Source organism: Equus caballus, chromosome 16 (assembly GCF_041296265.1).
Source record: "Equus caballus isolate H_3958 breed thoroughbred chromosome 16, TB-T2T, whole genome shotgun sequence".
NCBI lineage: Eukaryota > Metazoa > Chordata > Mammalia > Perissodactyla > Equidae > Equus > Equus caballus.
The window spans coordinates 48299561-48321115 of record NC_091699.1 but is presented as its reverse complement, the minus strand read 5'-3'; the positions used below and the strand labels follow the sequence as shown (position 1 = coordinate 48321115).

General features: G+C 56.5%; 4 protein-coding genes across 23 annotated transcripts; 1 reads left to right on the top strand and 3 right to left on the bottom strand.

Moving 5' to 3' along the window:
- Positions 1-472: 472 nt before the first annotated feature.
- Positions 473-9625, bottom strand: RASSF1 (Ras association domain family member 1). 6 transcript variants are annotated; one of them, XM_070238848.1, is made up of 7 exons: positions 9194-9595; positions 7180-7286; positions 6441-6730; positions 2812-2916; positions 2330-2627; positions 2090-2205; positions 473-1417 (listed from the first exon to the last, which is right to left on the bottom strand). In XM_070238848.1, the coding sequence occupies exons 2-7, from the start codon at positions 7259-7261 to the stop codon at positions 1271-1273; spliced, it is 1038 nt and encodes a 345-aa protein (XP_070094949.1). In that variant the 5' UTR covers positions 7262-7286; positions 9194-9595; the 3' UTR covers positions 473-1270. The 6 variants fall into 6 exon arrangements, with proteins under 6 accessions (XP_070094949.1, XP_070094951.1, XP_070094950.1 ...); XM_070238850.1 differs by having other exon boundaries at positions 5800-6730; positions 9194-9475; XM_070238849.1 differs by lacking the exon at positions 9194-9595 and adding an exon at positions 7427-7567.
- Positions 9626-9702: 77 nt separating this feature from the next.
- ZMYND10 (zinc finger MYND-type containing 10) lies at positions 9703-14850 on the bottom strand. 11 transcript variants are annotated; one of them, XM_070238843.1, is made up of 12 exons: positions 14714-14850; positions 13219-13327; positions 12285-12401; positions 12110-12163; positions 11852-11989; positions 11663-11751; positions 11470-11570; positions 10980-11152; positions 10623-10748; positions 10414-10535; positions 10168-10293; positions 9703-10079 (listed from the first exon to the last, which is right to left on the bottom strand). In XM_070238843.1, exons 2-12 carry the CDS (start codon positions 13288-13290, stop codon positions 10004-10006), a joined length of 1194 nt encoding a protein of 397 aa, XP_070094944.1. In that variant the 5' UTR covers positions 13291-13327; positions 14714-14850; the 3' UTR covers positions 9703-10003. The 11 variants fall into 11 exon arrangements, with proteins under 11 accessions (XP_070094944.1, XP_070094939.1, XP_070094943.1 ...); XM_070238838.1 differs by having other exon boundaries at positions 10980-11173; positions 14673-14788; XM_070238842.1 differs by having other exon boundaries at positions 14673-14785.
- Positions 13900-20983, top strand: CYB561D2 (cytochrome b561 family member D2). Of its 5 annotated transcripts, none has more exons than XM_070238854.1 (6): positions 13900-14899; positions 16864-17049; positions 17860-18065; positions 18799-18950; positions 19424-19461; positions 20136-20983. In XM_070238854.1, the coding sequence occupies exons 3-6, from the start codon at positions 18019-18021 to the stop codon at positions 20637-20639; spliced, it is 741 nt and encodes a 246-aa protein (XP_070094955.1). In that variant the 5' UTR covers positions 13900-14899; positions 16864-17049; positions 17860-18018; the 3' UTR covers positions 20640-20983. The 5 variants fall into 5 exon arrangements, with proteins under 5 accessions (XP_070094955.1, XP_070094954.1, XP_023476158.1 ...); XM_070238853.1 differs by lacking the exon at positions 13900-14899 and adding an exon at positions 16434-16600; XM_023620390.2 differs by lacking the exon at positions 13900-14899 and having other exon boundaries at positions 16864-18065.
- NPRL2 (NPR2 like, GATOR1 complex subunit) lies at positions 14901-18239 on the bottom strand. Its single transcript, XM_023620381.2, has 11 exons — positions 17970-18239; positions 17387-17478; positions 17118-17286; positions 16878-16986; positions 16376-16512; positions 16188-16285; positions 16029-16065; positions 15817-15910; positions 15624-15741; positions 15203-15345; positions 14901-15117 (listed from the first exon to the last, which is right to left on the bottom strand). The coding sequence occupies exons 1-11, from the start codon at positions 18045-18047 to the stop codon at positions 15050-15052; spliced, it is 1143 nt and encodes a 380-aa protein (XP_023476149.1). The 5' UTR covers positions 18048-18239; the 3' UTR covers positions 14901-15049.
- Positions 20984-21555: the final 572 nt, after the last annotated feature.

Below are 21555 nucleotides of genomic sequence, written 5' to 3'. Positions count from 1 at the left end.
GAACCGAAGGAAAATTAAGGAATTGGCCAAATGTTGTATAGCTACAATCAGGTCTGAAAGGCTTTCAAATTCAGTGTTCTTTCCAAACCCACCAAAATGCACGCTTCCTGAAGAGAGAATTAACAGCTATACCTTCGGTGCCATGAGTAGTGTCTGGCGCACAGTAGGACCCCAATAGATATTTGGTGAAGCGCCTTCCACAGCTTGGGGGTGCGTCTGCGTAAGTGTGTGTATGTGTTGGGGGTGTCTGGTTTCCCTAAGCTCTAGCTGCAGCTGATATTCCTGCCCCCACCACGACCTGAGTCCCAGGGTGCTGAGTGATGACTGACTACATAGCCATAACTCCACATCCTTCAGAAATTGGTCTCATGGTGACTTCGAAAAGGTGCTCTGTGAGCTTGTCCATCACCCATGGCAGCCACTGGCATGAGGGGCAACTACATCTGAGGGCCCATAATAAAGAGTCCAAAAGTAGAGAGAATTCTTAAATCTTTATTCAGCCAATTCTCTCAGGCCCCAGGCCCTGATGATGACTGTCACACCCACCCCTTTCCCCACAGGAGGCATTCAGCTGAGGCCACAAAATATTACATACATTCACACACATTATCAAAAATATCCAAGGGAAAGACCCTGTCTTTGATTGGCAAACAAGGCACGGACCTGGGCCAGTGCCCACACTCACACAAACCCCAGCCCAGGGACATCCTCCTTGGAGGAGGCACTGAGGCACTGTGAGCCAGCACTCCCTGATGCCAGGTGTGTGAGGAGTCTGAGGGCACTGTAGAGGGCAACCTAGACTCTTCCTTGATGCCTGCCTTATCTTGAACACCCACCCTTAGCTCTGATAGGGGTGTCCTGAGACCCCATCTAAGTCTCAAAACATACAACCTTTCCCCATAGATGAGGGCCCTCATCCCTGCAAACATGACCCTATTCCGTTTGTAAGATCTCCAAGATTCTCCTGAGACCACTAATTAAGGAGACTCTGTCTGCTCTACCCCTGCTGCAAGCCTGGAGCAGCTTGCCAGGGCAACCCTGGCCCACCATGACCCAGTACATGAAGCGCAGAAGGGTCCAGAGCAATACTCTGCTACACCCACTGGTGGACACAGGGGGCCAGCTCCTTCACTGTTCTCTGGCTCGTTCCCTCAGCAAGAGAGGGCCTCCATGCACACTCATTCCTCAGGCCACACGGGCCCTGTCACACTCACACGGCATGCCCTCGGCGCTGCCTACTCTCCTCCTTCCACCCAGGGGTTATAAGAGGTCACCCCAGGGGGCAGGCATGCAGGGCCTCCTGGATCTTCTGGCGACAATAGGAGTACTTCTGCAGGATCTGGCGGAGGTGTTCTTCTTCCTCCCGCTGCAGGATGCGTAGGAAGTTGTGTAGTTCAGGCATGCTGAAGGCGTCCCACTGGAGGGGGAGAGGGAAGACATAGGCTGTCACAGTCATGGCCAAGCCAGCAGGCCCTCCCCAGAAAAGATCAGCACATCATGGTCACACAATTAGGATGGGACTTTCTAATGTTAGCTTCTTGTCTGAATGGTCTGTGCTAGGTTTCCTGACGACAGACCGTATAGAAGATGGGCCTCACAAAGTAGGGCAGTCACTTTGCAGACAGGCAACCAAGCCAGATATTCTCCAGTGACCTGTGGACAGGTCATGCCCGCACTCTTGAGTCTAATCCTACTCTACAGACCCAGTACCTTGCAGCTGGAAAGTTTCTAGATAAAAAGTCCTAATGCCTGAAGTGGGGGCCTCCATTATGTCCTGGGCCTACCTGTGTGGCTTTGATCTAGCCTGGGATCACCATGCTATCAGATGGACTCCTGCATCTCCTGAGGACTTTCCCCAATGGGAAAGAGCAGAGCACCAAAACAGTTCTTCCTGGCTTCTTGGGGCAAGTCCTAGACCTTGGCATGAGAGCCGTGAAGCCTTTACTCTAGCTACGAGGCTCACATAGTCCTGGAAAGGCTTTGCAAGGCTTGTCCTCCAGCCCCATTCCTCCTCCAAGTATTCCTGTAGCTGTAACCCACTAGCCTGGGCCAGTGACCACCAAGAAACTAAGGAAGGCTGTGTACTCACGTTCACCTCCCCAGAGTCATTCTCCTTCAGGACAAAGCTTAGGGCTTTCTCATTGGGCCCTGCAAGGAGCCGCAGTCGCAGGGGCTGCTCATCATCAGACAGCTTCCGGAGGTACACTGAGGGCCAGTCAGGGGGAAGAGAGTATTTGATTGGAGTCAGGCCCAACCCCCTCAGCCCCTGCATGCACAGGTGCATGCATATATACCCTCACACACAGGTGGGGTGGGGTAGAAAGCCCACCTTGGCCATGGCGCTCAGCCCGCTCAAAGAGTGCAAACTTGCGGGGGTCATCTACCACCAAGAACTTGCGCAGCAGAGCCTCAATGACCTCGCGTGCCCGTGTGCGTGACAGCACATGCAGGTGCTTGACAGCATCCTTGGGGAGGTAGAAGGAAGTGCGGCGCCTCACAGCTGTGCCACGCCCTGGGCCCCGCCGGGCATCCTGCAAGGAGGGTGGCTTCTTGCTGGAGGGCACTGAGACAGGGCGCACTAGCTTCAGTTGAACCTTGATGAAGCCTGTGTAGGAGCCATCCTTGTTCTGAAGAGGAGAAACCAAACCATGACTAGGTTCCAGGTGAGATGGAACAGATTCAGGCACTGCCAGTCCGCTTAAGGCTAGGCTGGGTGTGACTAAATCACTGCTTGTGCCCAACCTTTGGGTATCAGGCACACAGCTGGGTTTCTGCCTCTCCCCCCACCCCCTCCCTGAGCTGTCAACTCACCAGGCTCATGAAGAGGTTGCTGTTGATCTGGCCATTGTACTCCTTGATCTTCTGCTCAATCTCAGCCTGAGAAAGGTCAGGTGTCTCCCACTCCACAGGCTCGTCCTGAAAGATGGGCCAGCATGGACATAGGGCCCTTAAGGAACCCATCCTGCTGCAATGCATGTCACAGGCAGGGAGGTGAGCCCTGGGTGAGCCACTCTGAAAAAATGGCCTCTGGGGCAGCCTTTGGAAACTGACAAAAAAGCTCGAGGCCTGATGAGAAGAACCCATCACTGCTCCTGGTTCTGTATGCTACGGGTGAAGACAGCAAACGCAGAATCATTTGGCTTCTCTCTGCCACCTGCCTGGGGCCTCCTCAACATCAGGTGAGGCCCTAAAGATATCTTAAAACCAAAGCAACTGAAGGCATGAGGCCAGGGACCAGGAAATGATGGGGGACTCTGAGGAGCGGCTCTTGTTTACAGTTAAACCACCTCTCAACTGCACAGCCTGATCCCAGCACCCTAGTTGGGTGGGGTCAGGGTCTGTCCGGGAGAAGGCAGCTACTTTGCCACTCTGCCCTGACAAAGGGCCAGGACGCACTGCAGGGTGAGAGGTGTAAGACCTGGTGCACACCAGGAGCCCAGCCACCAGTGGGCAAGAGGAGAAGGGCCACCTCTACAATGTCAACACCCCTTGGTGGGGGACTTGGGGCCAGCCCTGCATGTCTCAGACATAGTGAAGCATGTGTCTGCCACTGTGACATGCCATTTGATCTTGACTCAAGTTACACAAGAGGCAGTGTTAGGCCAGGCTCCAATCTGCAGAGTTGCACAGGCTGCCTCCTGGTAGAGCCTGTCCCACAAGGTCCAAGCAGGTAGGCTTCTGCACGTCCCCCTTGCTGTCTGGAGGTTTAGCCCAAAGATTTTAGCTCCACCACTTAGCCCCTCCCCCAGTCCTCCAGGGACTGGATTCTTGTTGGAAGGGTGGGATATGGACCAGGGTAGCCAGGGCTCTGAATTAACTTTTTTCTGCCAAACTCCCTTGGTCCCATTGCATCAGCCTTACTTCCTGTTGACGTCAGATAGGCCCTAGTTGGAATGGGAGTGTCACAGACACAGCTGAGATCATTGCTGACCAATGCTTTGCCCCAGGGGAGTTCTCACCAGAAGGTCTCCTGCAGAATAACCTTGTGCCCAGCTCTGAGCTCAGGACAACCTGAGTTTCTCCCTGACTGCTGCCTTGGAGCCCCCTAAGCTTAAACCATCTGATGGGGAACAAGGAGGACAGATGAGGGAGTAAGGTGGAGTTCACGACCTTTTAGCAGCATGGTCTTCACCTAGAACCTGCTGCTGTTCAGCAGCCAGCAAGTACATGGCACTGAGGACTGAGGCTGGGGCCTCACAGGAAAAAGGTATGGGGGAGGGGTGGTAACGGAAGCCTATTTACTTCCTCAAGTTTGCAAAGGCCTCCTGGATGGAGGAGAGCATTGAGAAGTGAAAACTCTAGCAGAAACCTTGTTGGGGACAGTGGGAAATCCTGTAAGGCTGGTAAGAACAAACAGTGTGGGCTCTGGAAAATAGGGGACCCGGGGGTAAAATGAGCGCTGGAGGCTGGGAATAAAGGGTGGATGTGTTTGTTCAGGCCCAAGGAGAGGGCTTGGTACAGGAAAGAGTGCCTCAATGGGAAGGAGTGCCAGGATGGGAGGGATGCTAGGGGCAGGAGGAAAGCTGAGCAGACTCTAGTGCCAGGGCAGGAACGAAGAGAATTCTGTTTACAGAGCAGGTGGGTACAGGGATGACAGTAACTTATTCCCCTTCCTTGTAATGGCTCTGAGCTCCAGCCTGGGAATGAGAAAACTTGCTCCTCTCTCTTCCCTTCCCTGGTTATCCAGGAGCCCTGGACTGGGATGCAGTGACCTTGGTTCCAGCCCCTTCCTTTCTCCAGGTGCACCTCCCTCAGTATCTTTATTCATAAAACAAGAGACTTGGACTGGTGGCACTGCACATAAAACAAGAGACTTGGACTGGTGGCACTGCACTGTCCTACCAGGATTCCAGAGGGAAGAGTTTCCTTTTCTATTTCCAAAGCTACCTGCTGGAGGAGGAGTCTAACAGCCATCCCAAAGGGATGCACAGCAGGACCATGGAATTTCCCTCCTCCTGCAACAAAGCAACCCACCCTCCACTCTGCTACTGTCCAGAGTGACTGATGGTTTTATTTTACATATACCTTGGGACTCTCTAGTCTCTTTTTTTTTAAGATTGGCCTTGAACTAACATCTGTTGCCAATCTTTTTCTTCTTATTCTCCCCAAAGCCCCCTGAGTACATAGTTGTATATTCCAGTTGTAGGTCCTTCTGGCTCTGCTATGCTGGACGCTGCCTCAGCATGGCTTGATGAGCAGTGCTAGGTCTGCGCCCAGGATCTGAACTGCGCCCAGGGAAGTGGAACACGTGAACTTAACCACTTTGCCACAGAGCCGGCCCCCCTAGTCTCCTTTTCAATTGGTTAGGGTCTTGTGGTTTTCTCCACCTTTCCAAAATGGAAAAAGGCTCCCGTCTGAGTGACACAGAGAGAGTCCCAGGGATCCATATTCAAACACTGCACCCAAGCTACGGGTTCAGCTTTTGAGGTATAAAATTTTCATCTAAAGAATCACCCACAACTCCCTCTCCTTGGCGCATGCAAGGAATTCTGCCCCATTGCTGCCAGGTATACTGAGCTTCACGGTCCCCATCTCTTTTTCTTGACGCCCTGGCCAGGGTGCTCTCCTGAGGTGTACCACATCCAGAATAATTATCTGAGGCTAGTGGTCACACTCATGGCACACGGCACAGGGGTCTTTGATAATGGGGACACTTAGGAGACTCCAAGAGGCACAGCTACTCCAGCACCACACTTTATAGTCTGGATTAGTAACCTCGATCTCTCTTGACCCCTCTCAGGGCATTTTACAATCTAGCCTTCCCTGCCTCTTGTGAATAAAGTGCTCCTGGATGCTTACAATCCAAAACAAGGCTTCCTTCCCATACAGTCCCAAATCCCCTTTCTCCAGGTTCATTCCAATTTTAGTGCTGCAGAAGCGAGTACTCTAGTCCACTCCAGACAGGGAGTCGGAATCCTTCACATTCCAGCAGCTGGTGACAGGCCAGGACGGGCAAGAAGTGGGGACTCAGCTGGCTCCATCTAGGAGTGTATATGCAGGAGCCCGGACCTTCATTCGCCTTTCTCCTAAACACACTTCTCAATTCCCGGCGAGGACTCCTCCTCCTCCACTTCCTCCTCCTGGTCCCCCAGAGAGGCGGTGGGAGCGGCCCGAACGCGGAAATTGAAGTGCTAGTCCAGGCTGCGCAGTAGGCTTTAGTCATAGGTGGATAATGCCCGTCCCTGGTCAACCCCAAGGCACGTAGCTGCTTCCCCTGGTTCAACTGGTCTGTGACAGAGACAGCAGGGAGGCCTCGGCACCCAGTACGAGGCGCTGGGAGCCCCATACACGGTTCCGCGTGCTGGCCCCAGGCCGGTCCTGGATCTACGCTGACGGGAGGACGGGACTGCCCACAAACTCTGGACACGGCAACTTACCGGGGAGGGGCAGGGTTCCAGCGACTGCCCCCGGCCCGCCGCCCGCACACCCCCGGCTCCCACCTGGTCCCGGCGCGGCCTCCGCGCCAGCGAGGTACGCGCCGTGAAGTACTGCTCGAGCTCCGAGTCCGAGTCCTCCTGGCTGCAGTAGCCACTGCTTGTCGTGCTGCTCCAGGTCATCTCGAAAGAAGGCGTCCCTGCGTCCGCCTCGCCCATTGCCGCGCCCGCCCGCCAGCTCCCTGAGTCGTGTGAGCCGGTAGCCTCCAACCACCGCCCCAGGCGCGTGTGCGCGTGCGCGCGCGTGTCAGTGTGCGCGTGCGCCGGGACCAGTGTCCGTGCCTCAACCGTTAACACTGAAACGTAGACAGCCAGGATCTAGCTCTCGTCTCATTGGGGGAGGAAAGCCGGAGGGCGGGGTCACACACGCCTCGCCTCTAGGAATGATCTCATCGCCTAGGCAGTTCAGCTCAGCTCAGCCTCACAGGAGCTAACCCGCCTCCAGTTGGGCACAAGTGAGAGCGTGTGCGCATGTGCTCCAGCGTGGCCACAAGACCGGATGCGGAGCTGTGCGGAAATTGCACCCGCGGAGAGCCCGGGCGATTCCGAGCAGTCCGCGCCGAGTCGGCACGCCCCGCACCTATTCGAGCCCGCGCACGGAATTAGCTACTGTCTGCCGCAAGGAAATCCGCTATTAGAACGCCCATTGCGTGTAATGCCGGGCGGTCCTAGGAACGTCAGCAATGTGTCCCGCTCGTCTGCGCGTCCCTGCCTCGCCCATACGTCCCCCGGCCCCCCGGCTCACCACGTTTGTGTCCCGCTCCAGCGCCGGTTCCCATCCCAGGTCCCGGGGCCCGCAGCAGTCCAGGCGGACGAGCGCGCGGCATCGGTAGTGGCAGGTGAACTTGCAATCTGCAGAGAGGCCTGACCGTGAGGCGGAGGAGCCCCAGCTCCAGCTCAGAGAAGCGTCCCGGGGACGGAAGAGAATCCCCAGGGTGCAGGCCGTTGCCTGCCAGGCTCTGCATGACCGGCCTTATCTCAGGCCCACTTACCGCCCACTGCTACACACAGATTCTAGTGTTGGTCGCCCTGCGTCTGGAACCTCGCGGGAAGGCTTCAGGCGGTTAGGGATCTAGGCCTGCTCAACAGTTGGATCTCTAGCGCCTAGCGCAGAACTTCCCTCTTCCGCATTGTCAGCCCCCCTTCCTCCGCCCATTTACTTGAAGGGAAAAAACCAAAAATCTTTAGCCCATGTCCCCTCTAGTTCTCATGTCTTATTCTCCTCACACCAAAACTTATCAACTCTGGTCTACGTATACTCTTAATTCCGTGCCTTCACTCTCACCTCTACCCATTCCAGTCAGGCTTGCCCCTCCCTCCAGGAAGCTGCCCTGGTCAGAGTCCTCAGCAACCTACTGCACTGCCGAATCCGGCAGTCCCTTCTCCATCCTCACCTCTTCAGCATCGTTTGATGCTTGCTCCCCTTGGTTCCCAGGGGCTCCCACTATCCCGGTTTTCCTCCCACCTCCCTGCAGCTCCTGCTCAGTTCTTTTGGTTCTGTCTCAACTTCCAGATTTAAAAGTGGAGTGTCCGAGGCTCAGTCCTGATCACTGCCCTCCTCTCTGTACACTAACCTATCCCAGGTCCAAGGCTTCCATGACTCCCCTCAGATCAAATCTATGTGTCACTATATTCACTTTGATGTCTAATAGACATTTCAACCCAAAATGGCCACAATTTAACTCACTTTTCTTCCACCTCACCCTACCCTCACCAGAGTTCATCTCAGCAAAAATCATTACTATTTTCACAGTTGTTTGAGGCAAAAAACGCATCCTTGATTCCTCCCTTGTCTTTGCCTCTGACACACACCCAAATTGTCCTGTTTTTCATTTCCATGGCCACTTTATTTTTCTTTGGGAACACTGCAATGTCCCAGACCTTGTTCGTGCTTTGTATTGTGTCACAACTCCCGTTCCTCCCAGCAGAATTCAGGACAGACTCCTGTACTGGATGAGAGGGTCTCCATACCCACACAGGCCTGGGACACCTTCCCTAAATTCCTAAATGGGCCAGAGCATGATTCTCAACCCAGGATGTACACTATAATGATCAGTGTTTAAAAATCACTAATACACTCATATACCCAGTGACTGATTCAACAGGTCTGAGGTAGAGTCCGGGCACAGCGGTTTGGAGGGCTGTAAAAGCATCCCAACTGATTCTAGCTGATTCAGTGGGAGAGCAACCTCTGCTTGCTGGTGATTCCTGGGAGGGCAGAAGGGCTGCTAGTGTGTGGCTGTGTTTCATATTTTAACACCTGGTTGACTGGGCCTGCAATAGGTATTTGCTAAATAAAGACAACAAAATTCCTGCTTGCAGGGGGCCCACCCAAGGTTCTAACTTTTTCCAGGCCCCCTCCCATAGGTGGGCAAATTCCCTTCACCCCAACGATTCTGGAGAGGACACAGGTGAGTGAATCTTTAGGAAGGGGCAGGCCTGGGAATGTGGACTCTGAGACTGGTATGCATAAAGCCTTTCTCAAGAAGGGCCAAGTCACTTTAAAGAAATGTGAAATCAGTACCTTGTTTTTCACAGGCAATAACCTCTGCCCAACTGTGCCCCAGACGCAGGCAGAACACAGCAAGGATATAAAACCATCTGCCCGAATTCTCCTCCGCGATGGGGCAAAGATAACGGACCTGGTCAGCAGGGACCATCCCTAACTCTACCCCCTCCGTCGCAACTTGACCCGCAGCGACAGTGCTGCCCCTTGGCCGCCGGTTTGGCTCTCGCCAGCGCGCGGGGCCGCTACTCACGCGCGCACTGCAGGCCCTTGCGCACGACGCCCCAGATGAAGTCGCCGCAGAGGTCGCACCACGTGTGCGTGGCGGGCCCCGCAGGCTGGAAGCGGTGGCCGCGGCCTGGGACCAGCTGCCTCGCTGGGTTGCGCGCGGTGCCCGGCGCGATGCGCAGCGCGTTGGCGCGCTCCAGCCGGGTGCGGCCCGGGCCGGCGCGCCGCTCGGGTGTCAGTTCTCGCAGCTCAATGAGCTCAGGCTCAGCGGACATGGCCCAGTCGAGCCCGGACTCCGGCCGGCTCTGGGCGCGAGCAAGCGCGGAGCGGGCGGGGCTGTGGGACGGCCTCGATGCAGCGCCGCCCCCGGGGTCCAGGCAGAGCGGCGGGAAAGAGCTGAAGAGAGCGGCGCAATGGAAACCTGTGTGCGCCCGCGGGCGGAGTTGGGGGGCTAGGGCGCGGTGTCCCCGCCCTCCCTTTCCTCCCCTCCCCTAACAATGACGACGACCGCAAAGGACCACGCGGAGACAGGCATGTTTCTGGAGGCCAGCTTTACAGTGTTAGAGGAAGAGGGTCCCCACATCCGGCCCTGGCCCTCGCCCTTGCCCTCCACCCAGGCCTCCTGTCTAGCTTGCTGAGGCAGCGCCCTCAGCCTACCCGCCGGGTCGGGCAGGAAGCTGGGAGCGCTTTGCTGGGGGAGATAGGTTAGCAGCTCTACCCTCTCAGTGTGTTCACCACCTGGGAGGCCAGGGCTCTGGCAGAGATCCCTAGGTTCAGGGGCACACTCTGGGTGGGTTGTATGGCATGGATGGTCGTCCCTCAGCAGCTGCAGCCTTCACTTGGCTCTGTCACCCTGGGCTGCCAGGACACAAGCCTTTCCATGCTTCTCCCAGTGCTTGACTTGGCACTCCCTGCAGGCAGGTGGCCAGGTGAGGATGCAGTGCTTGTAGGGGGTATAGGAGTGGGGCTTAGGGGTCCAACGTCCTAGGATACCCTCACCTGCAGCAATACCACTCATTCTGGCATCGTGAGCAGCGCTTGGAAGCCTCTGCACTGCAGCAGGCACAGCGGGGCCGTTCTGGAGCTACTGCCTCTAGCACATCCAGCCTGTAGGTCTCAGCCCACCTGGGGAAGCGGTCAGGAGAGCCTGGCTGGGCCTGGCCAGTGGGAGCACAGGAACACCCCTGCCCACATCCAGGCCTTCTGCATCCCTTCCACCCCTTCTGCCAGCTCAGCAGGCCTCACCTTCGTGCCTGCAGCCGCAGGTCCTGCTCTGAGGGGCTGAATACATGCCGCAGCTGGTACTTAGCAATAGCTTGCCACTTGCCTCTATTCTCTCGCTCTAGTCGCTCCCAGATTTCTGGGATCTGGGAGAAAGAACTGGAGAGTGTCAGGGAGAAGCTGGCAAAGTGGGCAACTAACTTCCTCTGAGCAACTAAATTCCTACTGCTGACCTGTTCCAATATCAGATCCTTCTTAGGGGGCTGGGGTTCAGCCAGGGCCAGCTGGGTCAGGAAACTCTGCAGGTCTGCTAGGTTGGGCAGCTGGTCGAGCAGCGTGTCTGTGAGGAAGGCCCGAAGCTGCAAGGGTGTCCAGGGGAGGCCAGTGTGAAGCAGTGCTGACCAGAGGGTCAAGGAACACAGAGGGCCTGGGCTAGGCTGGACTGAGGGTGCCTGAGGAGCCCACTAGCTGTTGTGTCACCCAAGGGCTCAAGGTCTGGAAAGAGGACTGGGGCTGAGAAGAGTGGGCAAAGACAAACAGCAGGGATGGGGTAGGACAGTGCTGAGACTGGTGTTGGAGGAGTTTCCTACCTTGAGTAGCTGTCCCTTGGCAAAGCTTGTGAGGCAGTAGCGGGCCCGGGTCTCGGGGCTTAGCAGCAGGTTGTACAGGGCAATCCAGACCTGCCCGTCCAACTTGCTCAGCTTTTGCTGCTCTGAGGGGGCCACTGTCTGCCAACGGCTGCCCTCAAATTGCTGCAGCTTGCCTGGGGAGAGGAACCAGCACACTGGGTGCAGGCATTGCATATACTTTGAGTGAACCAGCTGCATGGTCTGGAGGACTGACCACTGCCTGGGCACAGGACTTGCCCAGGTTGGAGTGCTGCTTGCTCTATAGCAGGGTGAGTCCTTGGTAGTGGACACAAAGGCCTTGCCTGCTGCAAACCCAGGCCTAGGCCCACCTTGGGTGAGGCATCCTGGTATCCTCTGTGGGTTAGGGGCAGAGCTTGTCTGCCTGTGCGTAAGCTGCCCACCCCCATCAATCCTGGAAGATGTCCTCGAAGCAGGTGGGGGAGGACCTTACCTCCTTCCCGCCGGCTCCAGGGACTGTGCTCCAGCAGCTCTACCAGGAGGCAAGGCAGGTTGTGGGTGCTGAGCATGCGGCTCAAGGTGCTCAACGAAAGGCTGAGGATGGGGGTGGAGAGAGGTGAGCAAAGGCTACAGGCCCAGGCTTCCAGCCCTCCACTGCAGGCCCCAGGCCCAGCAGGGATGCCCACCTGTCCACACAGTCTGTGATGTAGCGTAGCACTGAGAGGGCCTTCAGTGCAATCTCAAATTCCATCAGCTCTGCCTGCTTCTGCAGCTCCTGGGGGGCCACATGGTGCTCAAGTTGGCCACCCCCTGCCTGTTCAGGCCTCAGGGAGCCTACGGCTAGCCCATGCCAACCCCAGGGAACCTCAGCCCACCTGCATAGGAGTGCTGTATCGGGACTCATCATCCTCAGGGGGGCCACTGTCGCCACTCCGGGCCACCAACAGAGTCAGTTTGCGGTGGCAGTAGTCCACTAGGTCCAAGACAGTGTCCTCTGCTGACTCACACACCTCCTGGGAGGCAGGAGCAGGAGAAACATTCTGTCTCTGATGCCCTCCCCATACAGACACAACCCCCCTTGCTGCCATGTCCTGGCCTGGGACAGTAGCCTGTGGGCAGGGCTGGTGCCTCACCTTGTGGAAGAACACTGTCTCCAGGAGGTTGATGATGGAGGCCTCATGGTGTACCTGTCAGATAGAGGACAGTGACCAGGGCTGCTGAGGGAGGGATAGGGGCTACCAGCTATCCTCTGCAGTCCAGGGCTCTCTGAAGTGGTGGGTGGGAGGGTGACCCAGGGGCCTAGCTCACCACCATGTATATGGGAAAAGTGTTCAGGGGCTTGAAGTCCTCCAGCCTGCACAGCACAGGGAACACTTTCTGCTTCCACATCTCCACTGCAATCAGCTCCTCCACCAGCACTGGGATCTTTGAGGGGGAGGGAAAGGACAGGAATGAGGTTGGCCTACCTTGGCCTGGCAACCCTCCCATCTCTGGCTCAGCCCAACCCAGCTCTCCCTAAACTCCCCTGGGGCCCTAGACTCTCCCACACCCCATGAGGACCTTCCTAACCTCTTTCCTGCATCTTAGACCTTCATTTCCAGCTGCCCCCGACATCTCTGTGGGGACATCCCTCATGCTTTCTGTGACTGACCCTTGCCTTGTTCCCCAGGCTGCCTTGTTCCCCCTGCACCTACACGCTTGTCCCCTCTTCCGCCATCCAGGTGTCCCTCTCAGGTTGGCTCTCTATCTCATGTCCTCCCTCTTGTCCCTGTCCGCTGGCCTTCCAAGGCTCTTGTGTGCCTTGGCCTTACCCTTTCTCAGGGCCCTCCATAGTGCTCTATTCCTACCCCACCCTTCAGTATGGAGTTCCACCTTTTCCTTGGAGAGGAACACTTTTGTCAAGTGATATCTCAGGTCATCTGCTGGTGCCGCATCTTGGCTCATGTTCCAGCCAAGCCAATCCCTGATTTCTAACTCCCTCTCTCTTGTGTTGGGAAAGCTGCCTTTTTTCTTGCCAAAGTCCTACCCCCACATCAGTGGAGCCCCTCTGGCCTTACAGTCTATTCAAGAATGGCTTTAGAACTTGGGCTCTCCCCTTGCAGCCTAGGTTGTTCTAGGATCCACAACTATCTCCCTAATCAACCCATGTCCCACATCCAGGTGCTCCTGAGGGGTAGAGTGGTGGGGTGGGGGCTGGGGGTGGTGTGGGAAGGCAGAAATCCTGCCTGTCACCCCAGCGTACCTTCCCATGGGTGACCAGCAGCACCTGGATCGGCTCGCCCTGGCTGGCCGTGGCATCAAGAATGGCCTGCATGTTCAGCTTCTCCAGGTTCTCATGCTGCTGGTTCCACCTGCTCCAGAGGGGGTGTGTGTGTGTGTGGATCTGGGTGCACATGTGTGCAGTAGGAACGGGAGGGGGAGCTGGGTCCTACTGAACCTAACCTGATCCTGAGCGGCCAGAGGGGGCTCAGGACCACATACGCCTATCTCTGAGAGCTCTGACTCCCCACCTGGAGGCCCCTCCATACTGGGCAACCCCTCCCTCCAATGTCAGGCCCACCTCAAGGACTCTGACTCCATGACTCCACCAGACCCCTGACTCAGCTGCCTCACCCTCCGGAGCCCATCTCGCGCAGCGGGAAGCTGCGCAGTCCCAGAACCAGCACGTCAGCCTCCCCGGGCAGCAGCAGCTCCAGGTCGCCCATGTCGAGGCCCAGGACAGAGAGGGGGAAGGCGGGGTTCGGCTGACCCCGGGCAGCAGCCGGCGCTGCGGTGAGGGTGTTGACACGCTCGGGCACGACCGTCTCCTGCGGGGCCGAAGACTGAGACCCGACGGTTGAGGAGCGGTTGGGGCGCGTGGGTCCTCGCCGCCATGGAAACGGTTAGCTCGGCGGGCGCCTGCGCAGTACGGCCTGGGCCCGCCCCCACCCGCGGCGAGCGCGGGGCTGGGCCAGCCCCAGTCCGCCGCTCCTGCCAGGCTGCGGGTAGCAACCCTTTTTGGACTCCTGGAGTTTTCTCCCTCACAACTCACAACTGTCTGCGGCTCAAAGGTCTTCCCGAGTCCCAGACGCCTGTGGCCTAGTCTCTTTCTTGGGACGCACGTCACATCGTCCCGCAGAGGGATGGGGTCATCCCGCCCCCGACCAGCTCTTCCTGCACTTGTTCCGGCTCGGCCCAAACAGATGCTCCTCTCCGTGGCTTCCTCGCTCCACTGTTTCTCGCGCCCAGTTCCACCTCTTGGCTCTACCCGCGAAATACTGCACAGGGCCCACAACTCTCCCTCTTAATTCAGGCTGCTATCACCTCTCATGAGCTAACTGCTGTGGCCTTTTTACTGGACCCATTTTCTCTCTGACCCTCCTAAACAGCCAGGAGTTTTTAAAAGATGTGCATTAGATATCATTCCCTAGTATGAGGGTGACTCCATGGCTGCCTCTGGCCTTCAAAAACTATGTACAAAGCAGGTGAACAGCAGCTCTGCAGCATCAGACTCTTGCCCTCTCTCCTACCTCAGGAGTTCATTTCTTGCCTCTCTCCCCCTTGCCTCCTATGTTCCAGACCCACGGGCCTCCCTTGGGTTCCTCATACATCCCAAAGCGGTTTTTGCTTCAAGGCTTCTGCACCTATTTCCTTTGTTTGGAATACTCTTCCTCCTTCAGCGCTCAGTTCAAGTTACCTTAGCGAGGCCTTCCTTACCCATTTAATCCAGAGCACCTCCAGCTCCCATTCCAACTCACTTTTCATCACAGCTTCCTCATTGTTTCTTTCTGGGTGTTTGTTTCAGTTTATAGTTAGCAGGCACATTTACTTGTCCGTTGTCAGTCTTTCCCACCAGATGGCGCTCCAAGGCGCCAGGACCATGGCTACCTATCTCATTCATTGATGGTTCTCCGTGGCTGGCTCAGAGGCGGTACTCGATAAAGGTAGGTTGAAATGGATGACTTTATTTACAGAGGTGAGGGTCAACCTTGAGACAATATGGACTAGTCTGCTGGTCTAGCCCTCACGCACCAGGCAGAGCTTAGCAGGAGAGAGAAGCCACAGCTGTGTGCCGGGTCCAGTCCCAACCAGCTTCACTTCCAGCAGATGATGATGTTCGGGTCGTTTTCCAGCCGTTCATCCAGCTCATGGTAGCTCATGCCTGGGTGGGGTGGCGGAGGTGAGGTCAGTAACCTTGGTTTGGCCACCCTGCCCTGACCTACCTCAGCTGTCCTGTCTGCCTCTACCTGTCTTGCAGCAGATCTCATCGTAGCTGTGGCAGCCTGTGTAAAGCCGGGCAGGGTGGCTCCGCTCCTCCCGAGACACCCGCACAGGATACTTCTGTAGTCGCCGGATGAGGTTCTTCATAAGTCCAAACTGGATCAGCTTCCTGAGGTGGCAGTCAAGGGAGAGAGGGGTGATGCCCTGGCCAGGTCTCCTTCCAGCCAGGCCAACCCTTTCCTGCAGTCTCCCTTGCAATTTTGTCTCAGTGACCAGACTGGTCTCCAAACCTGTCACCTCCAGGAAGCCTGTCTGGACTAGCAGTGCCACATGATTCTGCTCACTGAGAATCTTGGGCTTCCTCTCTGACCCAGGGCTCTGGGGAGACATAGAGAGTGTACCTGCCCTCAGGCAAACCCGTCATGCCCCAGGGGATCCCCCTCTGACCGTTCATCAACACGCTGCAGCTGCTGGGGGTGGCGGCCAATGAGGTCTCTCACAGTAGTGCCAGGGCTCAGGCTGCAGTACAGCTGGAACACATCTCGGAGACTGGCCCTCTTGTGCCCTGTAGGCACCAGGGGTCAGCTTTCCAGGTGGCCCTGCCCTCCCTGAGATGGCCTCCCCCAGACCCCACCACTACCTTGCTTGGTCACGTATGACAGACACGCCTCCTGCAGGGACTTGTCATCTACCAAGTCTTGGACCTTGGGTGTTGGGCAGTACACATTGGAGTACTGGAGGGTAGCAGGAGGCACAGTGGTAAGAGTGAGGGGCTTGGAAGTCTGATACAACCCCAGTCTGGCCCAGCCACATGATCCACTCTCCACTTAACCAGACCCCAGACTCACCCACCTGGAGGATGGAGACCAGTGTCACAACGCCATAGTACCTGAGGGACATAGTTGTTCTCAGCTTCTGATAGCCATTGCTTTCCCAGCCCCCACACTCAGGGCCCCTGGGCTCTTCCCTGGCTGGCAACCCTATTCTGGACGTGACTGTTGCCCCACTCACAGCAGGTTCTGGATGGCAATGCGCACCAGGTTGAGCTCCACATCTGCCTCAGCCGAGATCTTCTGGACGTGGCGGAATCCATCAATGTAGGGCAGGATCTGGGCAGGGCAAGGCAGGGTCAGTAGGGGTGGGATGATGCCAGGGCTGTAGCCAGTCCCAAGTGATGATACCCAGGCGGGCTGGCATACCTGTTGTGTGGTGAGGTCCCACTGTGAGTTGAAGAAATCCTCCTTGTCCTTGGTAAAGACAGGCACATCATACTCCTGGGCCACAGGAGGGTCAGGCCGCTGCTCAATCACTTTCAAGTGGATGGTGTTGGACTCATCTGCAGGGAGCACCACCCATATCCTCAGTGCCATCTCTTCCAAGAGGCCCTCAATTACCATCCAGCGCTCCCAGCACCCTTCAGGCAGGCAGGTGGTAGGGTCAATCTTCCCCTTTTATTCAGAAAGAGACTGAGGTCCAGAGAAGGGAAGAAATATGGCTAAGGAGCAGAGTTGGAGAGCTCTGCTCGCCTCCCCATCCCAGCCCCATCATGCACTGGATCCTGGACATCATCAGCCCAGCTCATGGCTATTTCCTGGCCAGAAATCTGTTCATGAGTCTTGTCCTTGGCTGGGCTCATCTTCCCCTGCCACTTTCCCATCCCTCCTCTACCCCTCTGCTGTCCTTGCAGAGGCTGGGCCATACCGATGGGCAGAGTGCACCGGCCTGAGGCGTTTAGCTCCTCTAGCAAGATGGTCATGATGGGCACCAACTTCTGCTTGCTCTCCTCCGTGGACACAAAGCTGCTCTCTAGCTGGATAGAGGATGGAAAGCATGGTGGGCACACCTCAGTACCCCTGGCTGGCATTTTGCTCTGGTAGGTTCGCAGGTCTGGAGGACTTTGGGACATGAGAACACTTCCCCCAAGCCCATCGTGTTGCCGACCTCCAGTGTGGTCAGGTAGCCAGCCAGCTTTTTGACGATGGGCTCAAGGGCACACGTCTTGGCCTGGGCATCACACACGAAGCCTAAGTTGAAGAGCAGGGCGTTGCGGCTGTACTTCTTGTGCTCGATGCACACAGGGCAGCCAATCAGTTTTTTCTCCATAGCTGTGCTGGATGGGGGAAAAGAGGTGGGAACAGAGTCAGGTTCTTCTTGTCCCCAAGCCTGTCCACTCCTCCTGGGGCCCCCCCACCCCCCAGCTAGAGTCTCACACAGTGATGAGCTTGTTCTGCAGCTCTGGTTTGGTAATGATGTACACCTGGACTGTGTCAAACAGCTCCCGGGAGATGAAGTCCTCAGGGACCTGGGGAGGGGAGTGGCAAGAGGTCCCTTAGTGGTCCTTGAGACTACGCAGAATACACAGGGTGACCCCCAAGGCCTAAGCCCTCTTCTCCGGCGTTTCTCCTCTGTCCCATCTACCCAGGCTACTGCTACTTTGTGTTTCCAAACACATGCTCTTTTCACCTGCCTCCTGGCTTTTGCATATGCTGTTCCCTCTACCTGGCACACACTCACCTAAATTCCTATGCGTCCAGGGATACTAGTGGACCACCCATCCCCACCTCTCCCCTACAGCCTCATTTCCCACAGTCACTGCCATGTGATGGTTGTTTGCCCCGGCACACCGGGAGCCGGGGACCTGGTTCTGACTATCTTCTTGGTTCACGATTCTCCGTGAATGAAGGAGTGGCGTGCCCGCGTGCAGCAAGGGGATCCACCGCCTCCAGGCAGCCGACTGAGCTCCCGAGAGCGACCCTCTCCCAGCCTTCCCAGTCCCGCGAGCCCAGATGGCACCTGATAGGTGATCTTGGGTCCCAGCGTGGGATGGAACTCGCTGAAGAATATGCATTCGATGCGACAGCCGCTGCCCATGGCGCTAGCGGGGCCCAGGTCTGTAGCTCCAGGCGCTCCGACCCCTGGGAACACCTGTCCGAAACAGCCCAGAAGTCTGGGCCGCCGGGTCACTCACGCATGCGCACTCTCACACTCATGAAGCCGTATGCTCAACAGCGCCTGCGCAGCGCGACTCGGCGGTGTGGCCGGGGGGGGGGCGGGGGGGGCCTCGTCCCAGGATGTCCGGGTGGGGAGACGTCGCACCCGGAAGGGAAGCGGCTCCGCGACGCAGCGGTGGCGCGCGCAGCAAAGCCCTGAGTATCCCGTTTTCTCGGGAGGAAACCACTGCGTCGGGTTGGCGCTGCGGGTGAGACACGCGAATCCCTATCGTATAGGGGCAGCATGCCAGCGGCATGTGGGGAGGCTGTGCGCGAAGGGATTCACGGTGTCATACGGCCACAGTTGGGAACTACAATTCCCATAGTACTTCACGCTCTTCCTGCTGGCTCTCCCGCCCGGCGACGGCGTGGTGCACGCTGGGATTTGTAGTCTATTACATGGCCTTGTGCCTCCTACCTGGAAGGTGGGCCAGTGATCAGTGTCAGTTCACATGCGGGGACACGCTGACAGGACGCCGGTCTTCGAGCATTCCTGGTGCCTGTCTTGGTACTGTTCCTTCCTACCTTAACTTCTTGGAAGGGGGTGGCATTCCTGTCCTGCAACCCTTGTTCCAGTGAGAGGAGGGGACAGTGGGCACCTGAGACCCTTGCCCACTCTGTTATGCTTTCAGGCTACAGCCACCGGCTTGGTTGACCATGGCCCTTTCTGTGGAGACCGAGTCGCACATCTACCGAGCTCTGCGCACTGCCTCTGGGGCTGCTGCCCACCTTGTGGCCCTGGGCTTCACCATCTTCGTGGCTGTGCTTGCCAGGCCTGGCTCCAGTAAGTAGAATTCATAGCTGACATCTGGGAAGGAAAGTGCCACTTTTCTTGGGAAGCAGGGGCAATAGGAAGCTTTGGGCCTGAGTCTTGGAAACAGGCCTGGCTGGCTGAGGGACATGCTATGCTGGAGAGATAAGGTGGAGTAGATGGTTGTGGGGGCTCTGCCAGCTTGGCCAGGTCTCTACGGAGTACCTGGCTTCTCCTTCCTTGTCTTGGTCTGCACTTGGTTGCCTCTTGCAAAGTGTTAGGGGAAGGGAGAAGGACTACTGGAGGAGTGGCAAAGCATGGCCTCTGATCTAGGGAGGGACGAGGAAGAGGACAGGTTTGGGATCAGCTTGTTGCAGCAAGAGGGGGCTCACATTTTGCCAGCATTTCCTTGGACAATGGGCTGCCCATTTTCTTCAGCCTTTAGGGACTGGTGTGGCTGGGTTCTCCTTGCCTCAGCCTCACAAGGCCTCCTCTTCTCATTCTAGGTCTGTTCTCCTGGCACCCTGTGCTTATGTCTCTGGCCGTAAGTAGTGGGCCTGGCCAGCTCTTAGGGGTGGAGGGAGCATAAGTATGGGTGGTGGCCCTGGCAGCCTCTGAATCCTTATGGACACTTGATATCTATTTGGAGAGACGGGATGGATTGGAGGAGTTGCATGCTCCAACTCCTGCCCATGGCATATATTCCAGACTTGAACCAGAGTATTCAAGATCCAGGGCAAATGGGTGGGGTTTGTCTAAGCACAAAATGAGGCTTCACCCACATATAGGCAGGAAGCTTAGAAAATGCATTTGGGTGTACCTGTGTCCCTTTTACCTTAATTTATAGTGATGTATCTAATTTTCCCTGAAACTGTGCACCCACGTGATCAGCTCTTGCCAGGAAATTGTATTCAGTCCCATGTCAGGGAAACAAAGCTTGTGAATAATCATTTATAACTTCTCAAACTTTGTGTTTGCTGGGTAATGTAGCAGAGATGACATTTCAGAATAGCACCTAGGAAGAAGTGTGGAGAGGTGCCTCTCGCTGGTTACTCAGGGTCCTAGATGGAGTTCTCTAATCTTGCCCCACCAAATAGATACCCTTGTCAGTGGAGAGAAAATGAAGGGGAATCTTCTCAGATTGTCTGGCAGCTTAGGTTATCTTAAGCCCTTTTCTGGGCAATGCCCTTATTTAGTTTCCTGTCCCTGTCTCCCCAGTTCTCTTTCCTGATGACCGAGGCACTGCTGGTGTTCTCTCCTGAGAGTTCGCTGCTGCGCTCCCTCTCTCGGAAGGGCCGAGCACGCTGCCACTGGGTACTGCAGTTGGTGGCCCTGCTGTGTGCACTGCTGGGCCTGGGCCTTGTTATCCTCCACAAGGAACAGCTTGGCAAAGCCCACCTGGCCACATGGCATGGGCGAGCAGGGCTGCTAGCTGTGCTGTGGGCTGGGCTGCAGTGCTTAGGCGGGGTGGGGCTGCTCTACCCCAAACTGCTGCCCAGATGGCCCCTGGCAAAGCTCAAGCTGTACCATGCCACTTCTGGGCTCGTGGGCTACCTTCTGGGTAGTGCCAGCCTCTTGTTGGGCATGTGCTCACTCTGGTTCACTGCCACAGTCACCGGTGGGGTCTGGTACCTGGCCATGCTATGCCCTGTCATTACCAGCTTGGTCATCATGAACCAGGTGAGCAACGCCTACCTGTACCGCAAAAGGATCCAGCCGTGAGCTCTTCCCAGCCTTGGGGAAGCCTGGATTTGCCCCTCAGTGTAGGAGCTGGGGCAGGGACCTTCTGGACTCTCTCAGCTGACTAGGTCACAAGTAGCCCTCAGGCACTGGGGCAGTCAGGGATGGGGCCCTGTGTGTGACATCTTTGCTTGCTCCTCACACTGGAGTGCCTCCCCTTTCCTTCTCTATCATCCCAGAGAAGCCTATGGATCATGTGACTGGATGCAGTTGGGGTTGCAAGACTGCCTCCCCAGCAACTGAACTCATACTTGTACTGGTATGTCCAGAAATTACGGACAAGAAAAAAATAAAAAAGTGACCGAAAATACTGGATGGGAAGAATACCCCAGAGTTGGGAATAGTTCTTGCTAATGCGATCAGCATGAAGAAACAGGCAGCTGGGCAAGATGGGGACCCCTCTCCTTGGCTGCTCACTGAGAGGCTGAAGTTCTCCCAACACACAAGCCCTCAGGATTTGGCTGCTGTGCGTCCTCGGCAGGCCCTAGGGGCTGTGAATGGTACAGCTGTGTGTCCTTTCAGTCTCCCAGGTGCTCACTGTGCTGGAGTCTCACCACCTTAGTCTGTGGTGGTTATATCTGGAGAATGACAGGATGGGAACCAGGGATGGGTTGTCTCCATAGGTGTCAAGCACTGAGCACTGTCTTGAAGGTGAGCCATGGATAAGAACAACTCCTTATGAGACAGAGGCCTTCAAATGTTACATCTTCCGGGCACGGCCTCCCTGACTGGGGGACTGGAGGGAGAAAACAAGTGAGGATCTGAGGTGATAGCTCTGGGAAGGCTGCTTGACAGTGGGCATGTGGTCGGGGGGTGGGAGGGTGGGCAGGGAAGACTGGGGGCAATGGGCTTCTTATCCAGCTGGAGTTGCCATGGGGACTGAGTCCTTGAACCTAGA